A 23,572-nucleotide genomic window follows, 5' to 3' on the forward strand; every position below is an offset into this window, starting at 1 on the left:
CAGCCCTTGACATCTGGGCGGGCTGACTGCCCCCAAGAGCCCGGACCTGGGGGCGACCTGGCCGGGTCCACGCGTGGAGCGCCCCCTCAGCCCGGAGAGGCCGGTGCTGCGGCGCCACGCCGCCACCTAGAGACCGGCGCCTGGAGAGCCCCCACCAGGCTCCCGGCCGTCTCCCAGGAAACCCCGAAGGGTTTCTGAAGCCACTCACGTCTGGAGGCCGGGGGTTGGGCAGTCACTTGGAGCGTCTGGTGAGTCAGAGGCTGCCCCCGACAGCGCGGCCTCCGCGGTGGGGAGGAATCGCGTGGATTCCTTCAGGACTGCTCAGCCACCAGGCGGCCAGGACGGCGGGGACCTCCATCAGGGGGTACCCCTGTGCGCCCCTCTCCAAAGGGGCATCTAAGCTTGTCCATCAAGCCATAAATGCGATGGGAGCAAGGCTTAGGGAATAAAGCAGGCAGCGTGTCTGTTGATGCAGCCAGTCTCTGGCCTACTTAACATCCATCTGGGACTGCGAGGCAGTAGGGGTGTGAGGGGGCAGTGGCGGACAGAGAGAAGGTACGGGGTCGGACTTTGACACTTCTACTCCCTGAATCCCTGCGGTTGCTTCTTGAGCGCCTGCTGATGCGCTGTGCTGCGCAGATTTGGGTGCAGTTAAACCGATCAGCAGCAGCTAAGCCCGTGGGAGGGGGAGGGGCCCACTTAGACAACTCTCTATATCCCGCGTGATGCGTGCGCTGGGAAACCCAGACACGGTAAGGGGGGCAACTTCACCTGTTCATCCCTCAGGCTGAGGGGGCAAAAAACCAAGCTGGTAGGTCAAGACACCCCAGGTGTCCTGCTTTTGTTTATAGAGAAGTTCCAGAGAAGGAGACCGGTTCCAAAGCGAAAAAAATGAAAAAGTATTTAGCAAACAAGTGAATTAGCTCTAGCCTCTGGCTATGTTTTTTGAGCATTTGACCCAGATTCACCACCCTCTCCCCCACTGTGGGCAAGGCTCTGCCTCTTGCTTGACAGGAAGGCTGTCCCATCCACCAACTCCCCCCACCCAAGAGCCCCCTCCCTGGCCCCACTACTGGGTTTGTTCTCAGATGCATCCATGGCATAACAGCCTTCACCTCCAGCAGCAGGGGAGACGCATTCGCCCCGGTTCTACCCGAGCCTCACCCTCCTCACTCCTCCCCGCCTCACAGGCAGTGGGGGAGCCACCGTGGACTCCCAGAGACCACAGAGCGGGGACTGAGTGGTTGACTTCGAAGGTCTCTCGACTGCTGCCTGGCAACCGTGGGGGACACGATTCTCCATTGCCAGGAGGCCGTTCCACCTTTGGTTCCTCCTCGGGGCCCTGGGCCAGGCGCCAGCGTCCCTTTGCTAAGTGGCAGTACTGATGCATGGTGGGGGGAAGGATAATGCAGGGTGGTTCTGATTAAAGTGGTGGCAGGAGGCGCCAAAAGACATCAACAGGTTGGGATGTGTTGATGAGTAAATCATTAATTGGCAGCCGTCACCAATATCTGGAGGCATGAGTGACCTGGGGGGTCCTGGGAAGGTGTTGGCAGGTCCAGAGTAACTCAGGGGCCTTTATCACCTGCCAAGGGGCTCCTGGTCAGCAGCAGCTTGGGGGAACAGACTGACTGGAGTCTCCCCGTGGCCCCTGGTGCCCCTACCAACTGGCTGCAGTCCAGCCTGAAAGGCCATCTTAAGGGGGTGGGAGGGGGCGAATGCTTTCAGGTTAAAGGAGTGTCCTGGCTCATTGCTGTTCGGGGTCCTGTGAACCCCACAGGCATGAGAGAGCGCGTGACAAGGAAGTGCTGTGACCACAGGCCCCCTGCTAGGAGCCAGTGGCCCCCTGGCCACTCTGAGAGAAATCTGTGACCACCCAGATACAAAGTGGCCAAGCCCACTTGGGGCAGAAAGTCAGGTCAGCATCTGAATTTGAAGTTGATGGTGAGGGGCTTGTACTTGATGTCTTGTGTCCTTTTTCTGATGGTCTCCGGTCCAACCTGGCCACCTCAAGACAAAGAGCAGAGCCACCGAGCCCCCAAAGCTCGGGGGAAGACTGCTGAAAGTCCCGGGCTATAAGCTGGGCGCAGGGACCCTGCTGAGCTGGGGCAGACGGGTCTCAAGATTCAGTGATGACCAGCTGACCCTGGCGCGCACACAGAGGGAACCTGGCCTTCAGGCCTCCCTGCCCCCTCCTGACCTCCTGAAGCCCGAGGGGGGCCAGGGCAATGGTCACATCAAGTGCGTATCACAGAAGGTCCCTCAAGTTCATTTTAATATGCTTCAAACACAATGCAACACAGAAACCGCAGGGGCCAGAAAAGGAACGAGTGACCCCCTTCAGATGGTCACCAAGTATGCCGGCTCCACGGACTGTCCGCTGCTCTGACACCCAGCCGGAACCTCGCAGGGCGTGTGGTGGGCTGGGGGCGGGCAGGGCACCAACAGCGTCCCACACACCAAGGAGAGGTTGGTGAGGTTGGGTGGGTTTGTTTGAGACAGGTGGGGAGGCTGTAGCTGTTTCTCTATGGAAACAGCTCCAGCCTGGGAGGTGGACACCAGAGAGACAGAGGTCCAAGTCCTAACAGTGTTGGGAGTGGGGAGGAGAGAGGCGATGGTGGGGGGTGGGGGGCGCTGCGGCCCCTAGAGTTTGGGGATAGGAGCCTTATATGATGGGCGTCCATGACAAGGAAAGGAAGCCAGGGCATTGCGGGAATTAGCTCGGGTACCCAAGGTCAGGGATGGTTAGAGCCACGCTCTAGTCACCTAGTGGGGGATTACTTGGTTCTAACACCACTACAACTGTGACTGCAACAGGCTAACACACCAGACCACATTCTAACGCAACACTGACATCTGTATTGCTGGGTGACTGCATTTAGCAGGTGCCGTTATGGAAGCAGTTCCTAGTTCGGAGGGCTGAGCTACTGTGTCTGCAGGTGGTGCCTACTAAAAGAATACATATTCGTGTATTTTAGTCAACGTGGCATCATCTACTCTAACGGGATGCCCAACTCAACATCACAGCATCATGCAGACCCACTAAACGGAAAAATAAATGTTTCTTCACTGGGTATCTCCTGTCTATGTCCCCAGGATGGGCAAAAGCCTGGAGGTTTGCTAGAAATGAGATGTATGGGAGGCCAGGAAGCCCAAGCTTGCCTCATGCAAGGAACACAGACCAGGTCTGTCTTCATGCCAGCCACATATGCCATGAGCAGGCAGGGGCTCTGGGCCAGGGGACCCCTTTCTTGAGCCGTTTCTTTCCTGCTCTGTGACTCTGGCCCCACAAAGCGTATCTACGTAAGTCTGCCTATCTTGGGTTTGCTCAGCATCAGTCTTGTGCTCAGGACCACTTTGAGGGGCCTTGGGGAGAAAAGTACAGGGTCTTCGTCACAAACAGTAAAGACATCGTTATCATCACTGTATAAATGGCTGAAACTACTTTGCGTGTTATGCTTCTAATGGTCCACAGCACTACAGGAATCTCTCCCCCATTCTAATCCATTTAGGAGACAAATGCCAGTCCAGAAGCCTGTGACCACCGGCTGGCTGTTTCCTGGGGCTCCTCTCTTTGGAAGAACCTCCTGGGCCAAAGACGGTTGGTGACCTCTCTCAGCTGTGGTATAGCTTGACCATCTAGCAGAAAAAGACACCTGGGTTTCTGGGAGGTCATGCAGTGATCTAGCACAACCAGGAACTGATCCCCACAGGACAAAAGAACTGGTTTCCTGGAAGCCCCTGTTAGAACCCCTGAGCTGTTCAATATACAAGAATGAGGTTGGATTACAGAACCTAACTGAAAGGGGGGCAATGAAATAGGGCTGAGGGTCATATTTTGGTGGGTTGACCACTTACAGCATCACATCAAACAGGATGCCAGAGCACGCTCTTCTCCTCTACGCTTAGTCAGAATACAGACTCTATCAGCAGTTTTCCTTCTTGAGGATGCAGCGGGAAGAGTCTTGGCCAACTCCAAGGCCATTCTCACCCTCATTCTCTAAGGTCATGTGCTTCCATATTTTCCCAAGGATGCAATAGCTGAATGATGGATTCCAAGATGCCATTTAGGAAAAAAGCAAAACTTGTGTTTACAAGACTATAGCCGATCCACTGGTCATGAGTTAACATCTGCAAAACCGCTCATCCCCCTCAGGGTTTCTCACTGCTGCCCCTTATCCACTCAGGACAGGAATGTCAATAATTAAAATCTGTGGATGGAGTAATAGTGACCTCATGTCATGTTGACTAAGAAGCTGATTGTTTCAAAGGTAGTTACCCGACGAATGGCTGGTGTTTGTGTTAAACAGAGTACCACGTGGTGGTAGGTCGAAAGGCGCTTCTTCTCTGTATCTTTTTTTTTTTTTTTCCTTTTTCTATTTTGGGTAGAAATATTCCTGGGAAGGTAGATAGAAATGCATTTTCATTTCCCAATAATTCTTAGGCACGAGTTAGAAAACTGCTGACCGTCACCAAAATACGTCAGCACTTCATGTTATAAAAAATGCAATTCAGAACCGCTGCATGTGTATATACGTGTATCTAAATATACACACATACCGGTGCAGTACACAAGGATTAGTCAATGGATAGTCAAAACTGAGCTGTTTGTTAACTAACCTGAAATTCTGCAGTGAAAGTTCATTGCTCAAGGACAACTGGCGTTTCCTTCTTTTGGCTCTGACTACGGCCAAACGTTTGCACATGAGACACTACCATTTACACGTTCCTAAGTGCCCGTCCCGGGACAGTTCTACACACGAGGGTTAGGAGAGGGCTCGGCCTGGGGTGCGGCTATGCAGCGGCTGGGCATGCGCGCATGAAAGGCCGCGACGAAGCGACTGGGCATGCGCGCGGGGCCAGGCGGGCCGGCACGCGGCGGTCACCACTCCCCACCGGTGGGAACCCTCGTGGACCCGGCGCCGCAGCTCAGCCCGCAGCGTGGTGGCGTCATCTGGGCGTCATGCTGACTCTGGCGGGAGAGGAGGGCCCGGAGGAGGAGCTGCGGTACACAGGGGATGTGGGGGACAGTTTAATGGGGCTGGTCGGGTCCCCGGTTTGGAGCTTCCATAGCAGCTCTTCATTGGTCCGGCTCAGCCTCTTCTTCTCCTGCGTTTCTTTCTCCACATATTCCTGGAGGTTCGCGTTCTCCTCCGACAGCTGTCTGCATGGGGGTGGGGTGGGGGGGGGGAGGGGACAAGCAACAGTTAGAGTAGCAATGGCAGAGAAGACGCTGAGCCCGAGGTCGGCCGGGCCCAGGGGCGCACAGGGAACGGGGTGTGTGGTGGGTTCCTGTGGACCTCAGGGATCAAGCCCAGGGGTTGAAACACAATCACCACCTGTCCCACCCACACAATCCTCTCCCAGAGTCTCTCTGCCAACACCTGATTTCGCCTACAGTCCCTCTGCCCTGGGTCAGGGGAGGCGCTGGTGGCCAGTGGACAGAGCAAAAGCTGCAGGTGGTGTGGGGGACACTGAGCCATAAGGACGGCCCCGGGGAGTCAGTGGTGCCGACGGCCTCTGCAGCCTGCCCTCACCCTGGGCCTCCCTGGCAGCAGTCAGCTTGCACTGCAACCTTCTGGGCAGTGCATCTGGTCGCCTGCTGGAGCTAGAGCCCTAGGATGGGGCCAGAGCGGTCCCTTCTCCAGTGCTCGGCACCCAGCCTGGGGCCCGGCCCGTAACAGATGCTCCATGGGTGTCTGCGGCTGATGCACGCCAAGTAGAAAGGAACCCGATGTGTTTTGTGCCTCTGTCGTCACTGCAGCCGGGTTGCTGCTCCTCCCTTCCTGGAAGTCGGAGCCTCGGAGCAGGTTAGGAGCACGGAGATGGAAGTGGCTGCATGGTCCGGTCCCTCCCTGCTGCCCTCCAGCTGGGGCAGCTCCCCTCTGCCATTGGCCGAGTGCCGGGGCAGCAGCTGGGCACTGCTGGAGCCCAGGGTCGGCTGGCTCACATGGTTGTTTTCTTTAGCCTGGAACTCCCAGCGGGCAGCCCTTCCAAAACCTCCTCCACGATCCCCACCACTCCTGCCCCTGCCCCTGCCAGCTGTGCCACACACTTTATCCCACCCAACTCCTTTCCACCAAGGAGGGTGCTCCGTGCAGCCAGGGCATTGGCTGGGTGCTCAGAGCAGTGTGTTCTATGCTTTCTTCCACGTGGGGAGCGCCGAGAGCCTGCGTGGGGAAGCCTTGGGGCTCGGAGGAGCAAGGACAAAAGCAGAGCCCTCCAAGGTCAGGAGCAAAGCCATTCTGTCTGGGACACGCGCTTCTGAGGCTCCATCACCCAGGCCCACCTACCTTGTGACCACGGTGTTCTGGTCGATCCTGGCCTTGAGGTCTTCGTTCTGCTGCTGGAGAACTTGGATCTTCTCTTCCAGGATGATGTTCTTTTCTGCCTATAAAAGATGGAGTGTCAAGAGCTCCGCAGCCAGGCCCTGGGGGAGACGACAGACCAGTGCCCTTGGCTTCCGGGCTTTGAAGGATTATCTAAAACAGTGTTTTTCAAACTGCAATTTGCAATGCATTGGCTATAAAACCAGGCTAGAGGGACATGACCAGCATTGCTTTTTTAAACAAAAGAAAACAGAATAAAAAATACCAGAGTGCACTGTAAAAGTACTGTTTTATATATATATACGTATATCTTTCTTATATATATGTAGGTATATAATATGTCTGTGTGTATATATCGGTATATATTATGAATTATGGGGCTTCCCAGGTGGTGCTAATGGTAAAGAACCTGCCTGCAGTGTAGGAGACCCGGGTTCGATCCCTGGGTCCGGAAGATCTGGAGAAGGACATGGCAAGCCACTCCAGTATTCTTGCTTGGAGAAACCTATGGACAGAGGAGCCTGGCGGGCTACACAGTCCATGGGGTCGCAAAGACTTGAACACAACTGAAGCAACTTAGCATGCATGCATTTCCTGGGAACAAAGATGAGGTGGGCGTGGGAGCCTTGCTGAAGAGCTGGCTAAAGCCCAGTCCTTCCACTCTGATACCTCAGCCCAATGCACAGAGGGGTGGTGGTTTTCCTTAACTACCCTACGCAGGAGTTCTTCATAGTCTTTTCAAAAAAGAGTTTCTCAGTTCATCTTAGAATGGAGCTCGACTTCAGCTAGGTCTCAGGCCGTGGGGACACACGGACAGAGAGCGGGCATTAAGTCTCAAAGGAATAACCACCATGGAGGAGGATGTTATTTTCTGTTCTTGTGCAGAGCTGGCTTGAGCTGCACGTTCCTGGCTGCCGAGAGCCTCAGGAGGGAAAGTGTGTCCACATTATTGATATTTTCATCCCTCCATTAATTCAGAATGTCATGTTGTACATACAGGTACTGCCAGAGGTGCCAGTGCAGGGCGGAGGACCCGACAGGGAGAACCAGGGGATCCACCAGCCAAACTGGACCTGGCGGGTGCTCATGGCTCATCTCTGACAATGGCAGGGGCATGGAGACACTCACTATGAGAAGTGTATTCTACACAGGAATCCAATATAGGCACGCACATAAATTGTGTAGATGTAATTCACTATGCATGTGGTGCTAGGTTGCTTCAGTTGTGTCCAACTCTTCGCGAACCTATGAACCACAGCCTGCCAGGCTCCTCTATCCATGGAATTCCCCAGGGAAGAATACTGGAGTGGGTTGCCATTTAATTCTCCAGGGGATCTTTCCTGATCCAGGGGATGTAATGTGGGTGTCCTGTATTGCAGGGAGATTCTTTACCATCTGACCACCAAGGAAGCCCTCCTAGGAAATGGGAAGTGATGCAATCAACTCTCCCGCCCCCCACCCCCACCCCTGCCTGGAACGGTTTCTGGAATGAGAACTCTTGCATGCCCACAGAGTGCCTCAGTTCAGTTCAGTCACTCAGTCGTGTCGTGTCCGACTGAGTGTCCGACTCTTTGCAACCCCATGAATCGCAGCACTCCAGGCCTCCCTGTCCATCACCAACTCCTGGAGGTCACTCAGACTCACGGCCATCGAGTCAGTGATGCCATCCAGCCATCTCATCCTCTGTCATCCCCTTCTCATCCTGCCCCCAATCCCTCCCAGCATCAGAGTCTTTTCCAATGGGTCAACTCTTCACATGAGGTGGCCAAAGTACTGGAGTTTCAGCTTTAGCATCATTCCTTCCAAAGAAATCCCAGGGTGGATCTCCTTCAGAATGGATTGGTTGGATCTCCTTGCAGTCCAAGGGACTCTCAAGAGTCTTCTCCAACACCACACTTCAAAAGCATCAGTTCTTCGGTGCTCAGCCTTCTTCACAGTCGAACTCTCACATCCATACATGACCACAGGAAAAACCATAGCCTTGACTAGACGGACCTTAGTCGGCAAAGTAATGTCTCTGCTTTTGAATATGCTATCTGGGTTGGTCATAACTTTTCTTCCAAGGAGTGAGCGTCTTTTAATTTCTTGGCTGCAGTCACCATCTGCAGTGATTTTGGAGCCCCAAAAAATAAAGTCTGACACTGTTTCCCATCTATTTCCCATGAAGTGATGGGACCGGATGCCATGATCTTCGTTTTCTGAATGTTGAGCTTTAAGCCAACTTTTTCACTCTCCACTTTCACTTTCAAGAGGCTTTTTAGTTCCTCTTCACTTTTTGCCATAAGGGTGATGTCATCTGCATATCAGCAGGGCTAAAAACAGCCTGATAAACCCAGAGGCTGCTGGTTGACCAGATAAGGATGCAGACAGTCCAGCCTGGAGGAGGAGGGCTGCAGGGCTGAGAGGGGCAGGGCTCTGTCCACTTCAGCTGTCCCCACTGGCCTTAGCTTTGGCCTAGCTGGAAAGCTGAGCTGCTGGATGGTCCCAGGATACCAGCATCACCCAGGATGCTATAATGGGCACTCACAGCCCCATCTGCTCCCATACTACTGCTACTGCTACTGCTAAGTCGCTTCAGTTGTGTCCGACTCTCTGCGACCCCATAGATGGCAACCCAACAGGCTCCCCCGTTCCTGGGATTCTCCAGGCAAGAATATTGGAGTAGGCTGCCATTTCTTTCTCCAAAGCATGAAAGTGAAAAATGAAAGTGAAGTCACTCAGTTGTGTCCGACTCTTCATGACCCCATGGACTGCAGCCCACCATGCTCCTCCATCCATGGGATTTTCCAGGCAAGAGTACTGGAGTGGGGTGCCATTGCCTTCTCCGGCTCCCATCCTAACGGACAAGCATCTGTGCAGCTAGAGAAGCCCAGAGAAGGATGGTCCTAGATCAGCAGAGCGGACGTGATGACTGAATGCAACAGGTGGTCAGGGACCAGCTCCTGGTTTTGATAAACCAGCTGCCAGGACATTTATAAGACATGCAGAGAACTTTAAAAGTTAGAGGAGATGATCAGTTACTGAGATGGTGAGTTGAAGATGTGCTAACTGAAAAGAAGCAGGATGCAAAACCCTTGTGTGTGTGTGTGTGTGTGTGTGTGTGTGTGTGCACAATCTGTTTATTGGGGTGTGTACACTTGTATGGAGGAAAGCCTCCAGAAAGTGTTAACAGTGGTAGAAATATGGCATTTTAATCTCCTTATTTTTTATCTTATAATTACCTATAGTGCACATATTTTCCTTTTATAGTATCAAAAATTTAAAAATAATGATAAGAAAAAAAATGACTCTATATGAGTCCCTTGGGCCAACCTTCCCATCAACATAGTATCTCTTTGGAGGCAGGCCTCCCTGCTGCTAACTTTGGACTACTATCTCAGCTGCAACCCTTGCACCCTCAGGGTCTGGCAATGAACTCTGAGCACTCTATTCCCCCAAAGGCACGCCCTTTGCTAGTTCTCTGGGAGCCAAAACCCGGTGGAAGCCAAGGCCTGGAGCTCTGGCTTAGGGTTCCTGCCTGGGCTGGGCCACTTATTGGCTCTGGTTGAGACAAGACCTTATCCTAAGCGTCTATCTCTATATCTGTAAAAGGAGACTCCTGACAATGGACTCCCACTCAGTGGATTGCTGTCGGAATTATTGAACAGACAAAGTGTCTGCATGGCACCTGGTACCCATCAGCGATGCTCCCCAGATGCAGGCTCACTGCATGTCCTCCCCTGGGAGGAGAGGAGTCAGCAGATCACAGTGATGGATGGCGATGTTGACAGGGCCTCAGATGGGCTCTAGACTTGTACAAATGAGGCCACATCTGAGATTCCTGAACTCTTGGCTCCCAAAACAAGGCCTGGAGCCTCATCTGTGGTCTTTTCTGCTCAGATGCAAGCAATGGACAGGTAAGGGCCAGATGCTCCCTCGAACGCTGTTAATCCTTTCACCCACAAGGGCAGCGGGAAAGCACACCAGTTATGGGGGCCTCCCCGAGTTACAGGCGACTCACCAGCTTTTCCAGCTCAAGAATCTTCTTTTCCTGCTGATGTATCTGTTGATTCTTCATCTCCAACACCTGTTTCAGACTCTTCATGTCTTCTTCCAAGTGCTGATAAGGAGCCAAGGCAATCTGCAGGGGCAGAGAGCAAGGAGCTGTCTCCCAGGCACTCACCAGCATCATGAACTCAGCGAAATCTAGTCTCTGTTAACAAGATTAACAAGAGCGAGGGGGCAGGCGGGCGAGAATGCTCACAGTCCTCCCTGATAAAGACGCCCAGGAGTTGCCACTGGGAGTGAGACTAAAAATCCAGCTCCGTGGGGAGCAGAAGAGGGGAGGCCATCGGTCCCTGAAATGTCAGATACTGGGGTGGCCAGATACTACCAGCCCAGCCCTCCAAGGGAACTTAGTGGGCAAAACACTAAATTCAACATTGGCCTTTAACATTCACCCAGACTGCTTGGTTCAACACACAGGTGAAGCTTGACACAGGTGCCTACCTGTGCCCAAGGACAGCCCCGCCCCCTCCGCACCCTGTGTAGGAAATGAGCAAAGTAGTTTAAAAAGGCATTGTAGAAAAAGAACTGTTAGAGTAAGTCTGCCAGATGTGACAAATAAAATGACAGGATGTTCAATTAAGTCTGAATGTCACGTAAACAACTTTTTTGTACTGTAGGAGGCATATTTAAAAATCTCATTTATCTGTATCACATTTCACTGGGTGTCATGGATTTCACCTGGCAACCCTACATAGAGGGAAGGAATTTTGCCAGGGTTTCCGGAAAAAGAAACCTCCAACTTCCCTGTGGAGTTGGGGTTGGGAAGGAGTGAGGTGTTGGGGTGGGGGTGAGGGTACAGGCAGAGGCATTTCCAGGTCCAGCTTGTCCCAGGGGCTCATGGACAGTGGCTGGGGAGCCCTGTGAAATGCAGCAAGAATAACACTCAGATGGAGAACCCACAGCTGTCCTGAGTCAGGACAGGTGCCTATGGATGTGTGTTTAAATCCTGGCAGGCCCTGACCGCTGGCACTCTGCAGTCAGATCAGCACAGAGGCTCTGTCTTTGGGGTGATGCTGGGGGAGCCCCAGGCTTGCAGGATGCTGGGACGCTGAGAGCTCATGGTACCTCCAGCTGCTCCTCTGTGTTTTTCCTCAGAGCCTCCTCGAAGCGCCGGGCTCGGTCCCGCAAAGACTGGCTCTGGAAGGTCAGCGTGTCCACTTGGTCCTGCAGGTAACGCATGAGACATCCAGCTCGATCCTCACAGACACGGCCCCTGGGTTGCGACCCCTGCCCGGGTTGCTCCTCACGGGGCGGTGAGGTCAGGAGGCCCCCCACTGGGTCAGCCCAAAAGGGCATCACATGCTGCGGGGGAGAGGCCCCCCAGCGCCCGCAGTCTCCCCGCCTCGGTGCCTTGTCCAGAACGGACCACAAGATAGTTGATGGGTGAGTGTTGCTGCCGCACAGAAAGTGGGGGGGAGGTGAGCGGATCCCCAAAGCAGGCAACTTGACTCTGAGATGGGAATGCCATCTTGCTTCTGCCCCAACAAGAAGCCTGCAGCGAAGGGGGCATTTAGTAATTCAATAACCAACCTCATAGAGGCAGACCATCAGCAGAGAGGTGTCTAGTCTGGCCTCTAGCTGCAACCCCCGGCCCAGACTTCAAGAAGGACAATTGATCCATCTCAATGAAGAACTCTCTGTATTTGTAAAGTTAACCCAGAAGCTGTCAAACTGACCCTGACTCCTTGCTCTGCTTGAGCCCCGAGCACACCCCCTACGCCCCCCACCAACACCACTAAACACAGTGACGACAGGTCCTGAAGGGTTCTGCCTCCTATGTTGTTACTATGGTACCATACTGAAGATGATAAACAGGACAATGCCTGGAACTATTATAAAGCAGTAGCTGTTGCCTAGTGCTCTATACATGTTACACATGATGAAATGTATTTATTTTTAAGGCAGGATGGGAAAAATGTTAAACATAAAATACCCTCTCTGCCCATCTGGGCCGCTACCCCTCTTCCATGTGCACTGGGTACCTGCCTTATACATCAATTAGATTCCCTTAGAAGACACAGGGATGCCTACTCATCAGACCGAAAAAAAAAAAGCAAATTTTCCAGGTGCCAGCAAGATAATTCCTTAGGTGATAAGATTCCTTTCTCAATCCTTTAAGGTGTCGTAATGATCTGCTACTCACTCTGCTGGACTATGTACACTGACAATGTGTTACTTTGATGCTAGACCTTTTATTTCAAAAATTTATACAACTGTGAAAAAGTTGGCTTAAAGCTCAACATTCAGAAAACGAAGATCATGGCATCCTGTCCCATCACTTCATGGGAAATAGATGGGGAAACAGTGTCAGACTTTATTTTTGGGGGCTCCAAAATCACTGCAGATGGTGACTGCAGCCATGAAATTAAAAGATGCTCACTCCTTGGAAGAAAAGTTATGACCAACCTAGATAGCATATTCAAAAGCAGAGACATTACTTTGCCGACTAAGGTCCGTCTAGTCAAGGCTATGGTTTTTCCTGTGGTCATGTATGGATGTGAGAGTTGGACTGTGAAGAAGGCTGAGCACCGAAGAATTGATGCTTTTGAACTGTGGTGTTGGAGAAGACTCTTGAGAGTCCCTTGGACTGCAAGGAGATCCAACCAGTCCATTCTGAAGGAGATCAGCCCTGGGATTTCTTTGGAAGGAATGATGCTAAAGCTGAAACTCCAGTACTTTGGCCACCTCATGCGAAGAGTTGACTCATTGGAAAAGACTCATGCTGGGAGGGATTGAGGGCAGGAGGAGAAGGGGACGACCGAGGATGAGATGGCTGGATGGCATCACGGACTCGATGGACCTGAATCTAAGTGAACTCCAGGAGTTGGTAATGGACAGGGAGGCCTGGAGTGCTGTGATTCATGGGGTCGCAAAGAGTCAGACACGACTGAGCGACTGAACTGAACTGTGCATTGACCTATTACAGGTGGGACAGTCTCAGGGATTTTTGTCTTTGTTTAAATTAAAAAAAATTTTAGATACAATTTTGAAAGATTACTTTCCATTTTACAATTATTACAAAATATTGGCTATACTCCCCATGTTGTACAATACATCCTTGAAACTGTCTTATATCCTGTCTCCCTGCCTCCATGTGGCCCCTCCCCACCACTGCTAACCACTAACTAAGACTGTTTCCTTTTTTTTTTTGGTGATATTCACTAATTTGTTGTATTTTTTAGATTCCACATCTAAGTGATATCATACAGTATTTGTCCTCCTCTGCCTGACTTATTTTGCTTTTAGCATAACACCCTTCACGTCCATCCATGTTGCTGCAAATGGCAAAATTTACTCCTTTTCATGGCTGAACAGTATTCAGCCAGTATTTATGATTGTATTCCACATGAAGATTGTCTCCTGGGTTCTCATCCTCAGGTTGGCTTGAATAAAATTCTCCATTTCTTTCTTAGATTGACTATTGATTAGTTTTCTTCATTGACACACATTTATCTCCCTTAAGCTGCTCATATCTTGAGGAAGGAACTGGTATTATCCCCATTTTACAGATGAGTAAGCTAATGTTTACAGTTTATGTAACTGCCCATGATTCAAAATCTATTAAGAGGAGATACAGTGGGATTTAAGCCCCAAACTCAAATCTTTTATCCCAAACCTGTTTTCTAGTAGCCAGCAGCCCAAGGAAATTGGTTTAAGCAACTGCACCCACCTTGTACCTGAAAGTCTCCAGTTCAAATGGATTCTGCTGGTGAGTCACCACTAAAACGTGCACGGTTCATGACTGCACGACGTCAATGGCAAAGTGAAGACTCACCGATGAAGCAAAACTCTCCTTTCTTTTGGTTTTGGACTATTGTGGGCTTTTCATACGTTACAGTACGGCTGTTACGTTCCTGGTCTGTGTTCCTTAGGGTAATGTATCTGGGTGGTGTGGAGTGGCCTCCCAGGTGGCGCTAGTGGTAAAGAACCTACCTGCTAATCCAGGAGATGTAAGAGACATGGGTTCAATCCCTGGGTGGGGAAGATCCCCTGGAGGAGGACAAGGCCACCCACTCCAGTATTCTTGCCTGGAGAGTCCCGTGGATAGAGGAGTCTGGCAGGCTACAGTTCATGGGGTCACAAAGAGTCAGACACAACTGCAGTGACTTAGCACAGTGTGGAATGTAGGGTACACAAGGCAGTTTGGGGTTAACCTGCCAAGGATAAGCCACATGAGGGGTATGGGGGGGCATATGCAGGCCCACTGATGGATCCATGGATTGGGGGTGGGCATGCAGCAAGCAGCTTCCCATTTAAATTTTTTTGCAAAGTCCACTCAATAGTGTGATACTCCATAATCCTAGATTCTCTGCTTGGCAGGGCAGACACTGTGCAAGAAACACTGCCTGGGGAAAAGAAAGAAAGTAAAGTCGCTCAGTTGTGTCCAACTCTGCCACCCTATGGCCTGTAGCCGATCAGGCTCCTCTGTCCAGGCAATAGTCCTGGAGTGGATTGCCATTTCCTTCTCCAGGGGATCTTCCCAACCCAGGGATCAAACCCGGGTCTCCCACACTGTAGACAGACGCTTTACCGTCTGAGCCAAAGAGCCATCCAAAAAGCAAAATTCCCACCTTTCTATTTGAGTTATGGTCTTTGCCTTCCAAACCACCAAATGTGAGCATCCCTAATATTTCAAAGGTAACCTTTCTAGGACTGGGACACCCACAGCTGCCAACGGAGGCAGGGCCACCAACCTCCCCATGGCTTCTCCGACAGCCCTTCCCTAGACCTGAGCGGGGACGGTCAACAGCTTTTCACAGAAGAAGTTGGCCAGGGGGTTAGGTGGGTGGCGGCGGGGGGCATCTCTGGCAGGCCGGAGGGAGAGGCAGGCAAGTGATCTGAGAGGCCTGTCAGTCTCCCCTCGAGGCCAGAAGGAAGCCAGGTAGCACCCCTGGCACCCGAGACCCATGCTTTGTGTAGGTTGGAAGTGGGATGCCCCAGAGCAAGAAGCTTTTGTCTCCAGGGTATGGAAGTTGCTTTAACAATTCCAGAGCATCTGCTGTGTCTTCTACCCTGCGTGACTCTTCTTACCCCATTCCCCCTGCCTAGAATACTCTGCCCCCAGTCCTCCCCCTCCCCTCAACATGGCTCTGACCATCACAGGTGGGGAGCAGTCCGTGGCACCCACGGTATTATCCATTCTGTGCAAGGATGAGCTCTGAGCAGACAGAAAACTCCTTAAGGGCAGGGAGTTAGGTCTTATTTATCCCCCATATTCCACTGCTTAGTGCAGGATCCAGTACACAGCAGGTGCCACATAAATGCCTGCAGACAGGAAGAACTGTCAGAAAGAAGTGTCTGCTGCCATTACCTTGAAGTCAGAGTTAGGAAATACTAACCTGTAATGACAGCCGCAGCTTTTCAAAGTTTTCTTCCAATTCTTTCTTTTCAAGCTCGTGGGTCGATATCAGTTCTACAGAGGAGACATCAAAGTGTTAAGCTGATCTTTCTCTGGAAAAGGGATCAAACAAGATTCTTTTGCCAGATGAAGACTGGGTGACAAGTAACTAGCGGACGTCAGTATATAGCAGACTTAAGCCAAAAGAGATACGTCCATTAGTTTGAAATTGTATGTGATGTTGTTTAGGAGAGAGGGAGAGAAGATAGGAGGGAAAAAGAAGAAAGAGTGAGAGGAAAGACAGGAAGGAGGGAAGCAAGCAGAGCCGCCTACACACACACTCCCTTTACACGCAGCTCGACCACCACCCTAGCCGAATCAGCTTCTCCATTCACAACACTCATTGATTTCCCAACTCTCCCCGATGGTGAAACCAGTGAGTGATTAACGTTAAATCTCCACTTTCTTCCCTCCCAGGATCACTTTTCCTTTCCATTACAAAGCAGCAATTTCAGGTTGAAGGAGGGAGCCTTCCGAGGAGAGCAGCGTGTGGGCTTGCTGGAGAATGGACACGTGAATGGGACCAGTGCGGAGCTTGCAAGGTCACCTTGCTGGGCTCTGGACCACACTCTGGAAACCACAGATTGCTAGGGTTTTCTTGAGCAGAGAGTCAACGTTGAGACATTCAGGCAGAATGAAGGACTCACTGGATGGAATCCTCTTGGAGTGTTTGGAACAATTTTATTCTGTGAAAAGTGTCATTCCAGTAATAATTTGCAAGTTAGGCAGAAGAGATGTCATGTAAGAATTATTAAGCAAATGGATTCTATTTTTCTCCAGATGGGAATGGTCTTATTAGCTGGATGAAGCCCGTCTCATTCTAGCTACAGAAGCAATTTGTTTTCCTGTTATAACTGAAGGGAAGAAAGGTCTCATTAATCAGCCTGTATCATATGCTTAGCACAGGAGAGGACTGGAGACTAATAATTATCTTCCTGGCTGGCATGAGCTGCAATTAGGAAAAATTCTGTGGTTCCCGTTGACCCAGATCTTTTAATGATGGTGAAGCTCTCTAAGAAATCCAGTTGTTAGAGCTGAAGTTTACATTTGGAGGAAAAAAAAGAAAAATTTATGGTTAGTTCATTGCCATAAAACCATGTGGCCTTCTGGTCTACATGCCTCTGTCTAAATGACTACTGTTAATAGCCACTGAGAGCATCACCCATAATAATGAATATTTTAGTTACCCTTACATATGCCTGCAATGTCTGCACTTTATATATAATTCAAAGGCCCTGGATGTGGTGTCTAGGTGAGACTTCATTAATCAGAAAAATCTACCAGGTCTGTTTACATGAAAATCCACAAACAAAAGGCAATGCTCAATGTAACATTTCCATTCCTGTCCCCTCTTCTGAGACCATTTTCCTACAGCACGGTGATGAGCTTTAGGACATTTTCAGGAGATCCCAGTACCTCACCACCAAATTAAAGTCAGCGTCTATCCTGGAGACAGGCAACTATCTATGTACCCATGATGTACTTCATTATTCCGAGGTCATGGCACTCCATCTCATACTTAACAACATGCTCTACATATTAGAATCACCTTGGAAGCTTAAAAAAAAAAAAACCCTGATGTCTGGGCTTCATCCCCAGAGCAACTGAACTGGAACCTCTGTAATGGGACCTACACATCGGTATTAAAAAAAACAAACACCAAAAAACAGGTGGTTCTAATGTTCATCCAAGGATGGGAACTGGTACTCTAAGCATGAGACGTGCTCTTGGGACACAGGTAATACAGTAAATTTGTTGTCAGGAAATTCCTCTCCTGTCCTCTCCTTGCCTCCAGCTCGGACTCTTCCACACACCAAGAGTTCCCAGAGGTGGTGGGGCTAGAGCTTGAGGGGGCGACCACATGAACACAGACTGCTACACAGTGTGCCTTGTTATTGACAAAGAACATTTAAAAAATGATTTTAAAACTCTGATTCTCCGATTCTTAAAATGTATTAATATTCAGCATCAGTCCTTCCAATGAATATTCAGGACTGATTTCCTTTAGGATGGACTAGTTGGATCTCCTTGCAGTCCAAGGGACTCTCAAGAGTCTTCAACACCACAGTTCAAAAACATCAATTCTTCGGCGCGCAAGTTTCTTTATAGTCCAACTCTCACATCCATACATGACTGCTGGAAAAACCATAGCTTTGACTAGATGGACCTTTGTTGGTAAAGTAATGTCTCTGCTTTTTAATATGCTATTTAGGTTGGTCATAACTTTTCTTCCAAGAAGCAAGCATCTTTAATTTTTTAAATTAATTTATTTTAATGGGAGGCTAATTACTTTACAATATTGTAGTGGTTTTTCCCATACACTGACATGAATCAGCCATGGGTGTACATGTGTTCCCCATTCTGAACCCCCCTCCCATTTGGCCACCTGATGTGAAGAACTGACTCATTTGAAAAGACCTTGATGCTGGGAAAGACTGAAGGAGGGAGGAGAAGGGGACTACAGAGGATGAGATGGCTGGATGGCATCACTGACTCAATGGACATGAGTTTGAGTAAACCCCAGGAGCTGGTGATGGACAGGGAGGCCTGGCGTGTTACAGTCCATGGGGTCGCAGAGTCGGACATGACTGAGCGACTGAACTGATATATTAAGAGAATTTGTCTTTTGCTGTATAGATGCAGAAAATATTTTCTACTTGTAGTTTGCCTTTTGAAGTTGTTTATATTTTTATGACAACTTTTATTTAGTTGAATGTATCAGCCTTTTTATTACTGTATTTTGGTTTTATATTGTTAACAGAGGCCTTTGCAACTACAAAAATTACACATTAAAAAATTCTGGCATAAAAAAATGTATTAATCTATTCTTACGTTAATTATTTTCCATCTAATTTAGCAACCAGCTGACTGGGGAGAGAAAAAAGTGAGGAGAGGGGAAACTGAAAAAAAAAAATTAGATAGTAATATATACAGATGTGAATGTGTAAAAAGCTTCTTTCACAGAGTCAAAAATCTCAGCTCTACTTCCTAAACACTGTTACTGTTGTTACGACCGACTTACTGGGTTGGCCAAAAAAGGGTTTGGGTTTTTCTGTGACATTGTAAGGAAATACCCAAAGGAACTTTCTGGCCAACCCAATAAAATCCTAGGTACCCACAGACAATTCAAAGTTACAAAAAAAACGTCAAAAAGTAAGATCCCGAGAGTCCACTTTTGCCCATGGTGAGTGTGGTCTCAGTGCCCAGTGTAGACAGCCAGGCCTCATCAGAGGCCACCACACAAGACAAGGCCCAGGATTTCTACACCTGCTTGAAAACGGTGGTTCTCAAGCTTGGCCGCCCATTGGAATCACCTTCGAGCTTTAACAAGTTGAGGCTGTACCCCAGACCTGCTGCCCCACACCCTGGGGTAGGACCATGGCTCCTTGGGGAGTCTAGACTTCAGGGTTCAGAGGATCAGCTTCAGAGCAAAGAAGTTACCCACGCCCTGGATTTTGGTGTTTTCTTCACACAAGAAGCAACACAAAGGACATACCAGGACGAAGAGGAAGGAAGAAAGGATAGAGGAGGGTGAGGTGAAGGGAGGCCCCTGTGTCTGCAGCAGAAGCGGGTGCACACTCACACTCACACTCACACACACACACACCCAAGGTCAGCTACCTTGGACCTTGTGCTCGTGGTCATCCTGCAGGATCGCGAGGGTGAGCGTGTGGCTGTTCTCCATCTCTAGGAGCGCAGCCTCATGGCTGGCGGTGATGTCCTCCACCTGCAGGAGATCACAGCTCTGGTTACTCGGAGAGCTGGGGCCCGAGGCTGCGACGCCCCGCTGCCTGGAGGACAGAGGTGGAGTTGAATGAAGGGAAGGGTCCGTGGCCCGACGTCTAGGGAGGGACGCTCTGCTGAGGTGGTGGCCGCCTTCTCCAGCCTTGCACTGAGGCAGGAGACGAGGTCTGGTGGTGACGTGGGAACCCTGGAGCCGGTGCGGGAATGCCACAGGGAAGTCACTGTGGCAGGTCTGCTGTTCACGCAGGAGGAAGCAGCTCCCGGCTGGAGGTGGGGGGCCGCCTAAGCCACCTCCTCACTGCTCTGGACCTCCATTCCTGCCCCTTCCACCAGGTAATAAGGAAGAGGGTCCTCCCCCACCAGATGGTCCGTCCTGCCACCCAGCAGCAGGTGGGACCTACAGCAGGCAAGGTAGCTGGAGGGAACCAAGATGTACCCAGCTGCCTGATTCTCCACTCAACCCCCACAGCAATAAAGTCAATATCTTCATGCCCATTTTCCAGATGAGGAAACTGAGGCTTAGAGAGGTCTGAAGCGTTTTGCCCAAGGGCTAGCAAGTGGCAGAGTCAGCAGTGGCAAAGCCTGAGGCTGCCTGACTCCACGGACGAGGCTCTCAAACGCCCGGCCACTGCTTCCCCTGCAAGACCAGCAACCAGCGCCCAACAGCCCGCTCACCAGCCCCAAGGCAAGTGGGCAGATGTGTGCTTACCACCCCAGCTCCTCAGCCATGAACGTGCTCCCCTCCGATGGCGGAGTGGCCCTCCCCTGCCCAGGCTGTGGGAGCTGCCCCCGAGAAGCTGCTGTTTCTCTGGCTGAAGGTACATCTCCAGGAACTTAATCCCGGGAAAGCAGCCAGCCCGGGGTGTTTTATTCTCCCCCTCCTGACCTCTGCGCCTGCCCTCATCCCCACCGCCCGCCCACCACACACCTACCACCGTCACTGTTTTTGTTATTTTTGTTGGTGGTGGTGATTTAGTCGCTCGGTCGTGTCCGACTCTTGCAACCTCACAGACTATAGCCTGCCAGGCTCCCCTGTCCATGGGATTTTCCAGGCAAGAATATTGGAGTGGGGTGCCATTTCCTTCTCTATTTGTTGTTGGGGTATTATTTAAACTTCAAGTGTATGACTTACAGGAATCATTGCATAAGGTGACTTCTCCCTATGATAGCAAACCAGAACAATGGTTTTCCAAGTTCTCACTGTAAAAGCACCATTTTACATTGTTTTATACACACACACACACACACGTGTACATGGGTGCATGTGTGAAACCAAATTTCACGGATCAGCACTTTACCTTCCTACCTGCAATCACCTGGCTTTAAAATGTTCATTCTTTGTTACTTTATATTTTTCAAAATGCTAGTTACAAACCACTAGATTCATTTTGTGACATACTCATGTGTCAAAACCTGGCATTGGAGGGACATGTGCCCAGACCCTGAAGCTCTTGGGGTGCAGTTCAGAGCACTGTCCAGCTACTTCTCAGAGGGTTTCATTTCTCAGGGGGTCACTCACAGGCTGATCTTTGGTTTGTTAGGAGGAAGAGCTTTTCACAAGAAAGGAAGCCCACTTGTAAAGGGAATGCAAAGGACTATGGTATTTTAAAATGGGATTGATTCCCATTCTGGACTTGTCTTTGCTTGGAGAGGTTTGCCCGACTTCTCTCTCCTATGGTAATTGAGACCTTCATCCACTAAAACAGACTGGCAGAACCAACAGTGAGTCTGACAAGTGTTAGGAAATCTGCATTATGACATGAACATGGACTTGGTATGCGATGACTCACTTTTATTTACTGGTCACTCTTGATTAAATAATATTTTACTTGAGGCTCAGAGCTATGAATCTACTCAGCAGAAAGGCTGATTGCTACAGTATTTAATTGTCCAAATGCTGTTTATATGAAGGTTTTTAATGGACTTGTTGTCCAAAGTCTTTCAGTCTCTTGGAAAAATAAATCGCTGGCTTAAAAAAAAAAAAAGAAGGAACTAGCTTTCCTTTATGCTTCATTGGTGATGTCCCATAAGCCCATAGCACGCTGTCTATAAAAAACAAGTGCCCACACATTGTTTGGAGATGTTTTACTCAGCTCAGTATAAAGAAAAATCTTTCACTGGTGCTTGGAATGATTCTGATTTATTGGGTTCTGACCCAAATTGCTGTGGGTGGTTCCAGAAAAGAGAGATGGATGCCAGGCCTATGTTCCAGAAGAATACCTTGTGTCCTGGTGGTGGGTCTGCCCCGACTGGCGAGGGTGGTGGGCAAACGCACGCCCTTCTGGCTTGTTGGAGGAAGGTCTCTGATTCAGTGGTGATGAAATGCCACACCCAGTATATTAAGGATGATGTAAGGGCATGATCTATCTGTTACAGCCTCTCAGAGGGGCTTCTAGGAATACAATACTGATTCCCTAATTCCTCCATATGCAACAAGAGGCGAGCCCAAAATGTTCTGAAGGAAACCAGCGAGAGCTGGGGCTTCCCTGGTGGCTCAGATGGTAAAGAATCTGCCTGCAATGTAGGAGACTCAGGTTCAGTTCCTGGGTTGGGAAGATCCCCTGGAGAAAGGCATGGCAAAACCCACTTCAGTATTCTTGCCTGGAGAATTTCATGGACAGAGAAGCCTTGAGTGATTTGGGTTTCTAGTCCTGCGGATGGTTTTTCAAGGCCGTTTCCTCTATGAGGAAGGGGCCTTGCACTTTGGCCATCCTCTTTCTGGTCCCAGTTTCAATCCCCACAGCTTCTCCTCCGTGGCTCCTGGCTTCTTTCCAGAACATGGAGCAGCAGCCTGTCTGAGCACTCAGCCTGAGAAGACCTCCAGGTTGGCAGGCATTGGAAAAGAGTCAGATAAGTGGACCCAAGGAACACACAAGGTCTTTTTTTGTTTTTGTTTTTTTTTGCATCGTGTTAGTAGCTTAGTTGTGTCTGACTCGTTGTTGAGTCCATGGACTGCAGTCCGGGAAGGCTCCTCTGTCCATGGAATTTTCCAGGTAAGAATACTGCAGTGGATTGCCATTTCCTCCTCCAGGGGATCTTCCTGACCCAGGGCTTGAATCTGTGTCTCCTGCATTGGCACGCAGATTCTTTACTTCTGAGTCACCTGGCAACACCAAAAAAGAGACAGAGGTGCTGAATCATTACATACCACAGCAAACTTATGCTGGGTGAAGCTTCATTTTTTTTCCTTTTAAAATCCTGAGGAATTCTCTGCCCACCCCCTCAAAATAAATACCCACTGCTGGATCAGCCTCCTCCCTCCTCCCGGAGCACAGAGTTCTGAGCTGCCACAGAGAGATCTGTCCCCGCGCCCAGCATGTAGTCCCAGTCGTACAGAGAAGCTGCTCCCTGCGCCAGGCTGTCTCCGCAGCTGCTTGCTGTTTAGCTGAGTCCCATCAAAGCAAAGGCCTGGGAAGCCACCCTCTTCTCTTAGACGGTCAAAAACAGAGCCGTGGGCTTACTCCATTCAGCCTCTTGCAAAATGCAATTAGGGGTGGCTTTGCCAATTCACTTAGAGAAGACTTCCGTTTAGAATGAAGAAGCATGGCTTTACATCTCCTCATTAAAGAAAACCAGATTAAACTTCCATTTGCCCCCTACCCACAACATGTATCTGATGAGACAGAGGGGGCCGCCCCTGTCTTTTTTCTCCAGGGCCCTCTGAACAACGCTCCTTTCCAGATACCAAGGCGACTCGCCATCCTTCTGACTCCGCCTTCCTGCTACAGCATCCCTGTTACCAGCTTGGAGCTGACGGCCAGCCCTGCCCGAGCTCCCTGGCTGACTATATCCCCTGTCGGGTGGTGCATTTGCCGCCTGCTGGGTGGGCAGGTGTCCACAGAGGCCCCCATCTTTCCTGTTGGGCCACTTCCCAGCATCTGGAGGCCCCGTGCTGTGATGGGTGGGGCTCTCACACTGGAAGATGGAGGGTCCCTTGGGACCTCATTCTCTTTGATTAGAAAGTGTGGTTTCCGCTGATGGTGACTGTGTGCCTGCTGTGTGGGACGAATCAGAGTCAGGATGCAAGACGACCACCAGAACAGCCTCTATACAT

At 50.3% G+C, this 23,572-nt stretch overlaps 1 protein-coding gene across 7 annotated transcripts in view; it reads right to left on the minus strand.

Annotated features, from left to right (window-relative positions):
- Positions 1–2,257: 2,257 nt before the first annotated feature.
- The window catches only part of MTUS2 (microtubule associated scaffold protein 2), a 383,566-nt gene continuing 362,251 nt past the window's right edge, over positions 2,258–23,572 (minus strand). For 6 of the 7 annotated variants that reach the window (XM_042254839.2, XM_042254838.2, XM_042254840.2 and 3 more), the window contains 6 exons: positions 19,396–19,501; positions 15,716–15,789; positions 11,442–11,540; positions 10,330–10,449; positions 6,294–6,391; positions 2,258–5,164 (listed from right to left, as the gene is read on the minus strand). In XM_042254839.2, coding sequence (XP_042110773.1) covers positions 4,951–5,164; positions 6,294–6,391; positions 10,330–10,449; positions 11,442–11,540; positions 15,716–15,789; positions 19,396–19,501 — 711 coding nt within the window. In that variant the 3' untranslated portion in view covers positions 2,258–4,950. The other variant, XM_060394464.1, reaches the window with a different exon arrangement.

This window comes from Ovis aries, chromosome 10, assembly GCF_016772045.2.
Source record: "Ovis aries strain OAR_USU_Benz2616 breed Rambouillet chromosome 10, ARS-UI_Ramb_v3.0, whole genome shotgun sequence".
Lineage (NCBI taxonomy): Eukaryota > Metazoa > Chordata > Mammalia > Artiodactyla > Bovidae > Ovis > Ovis aries.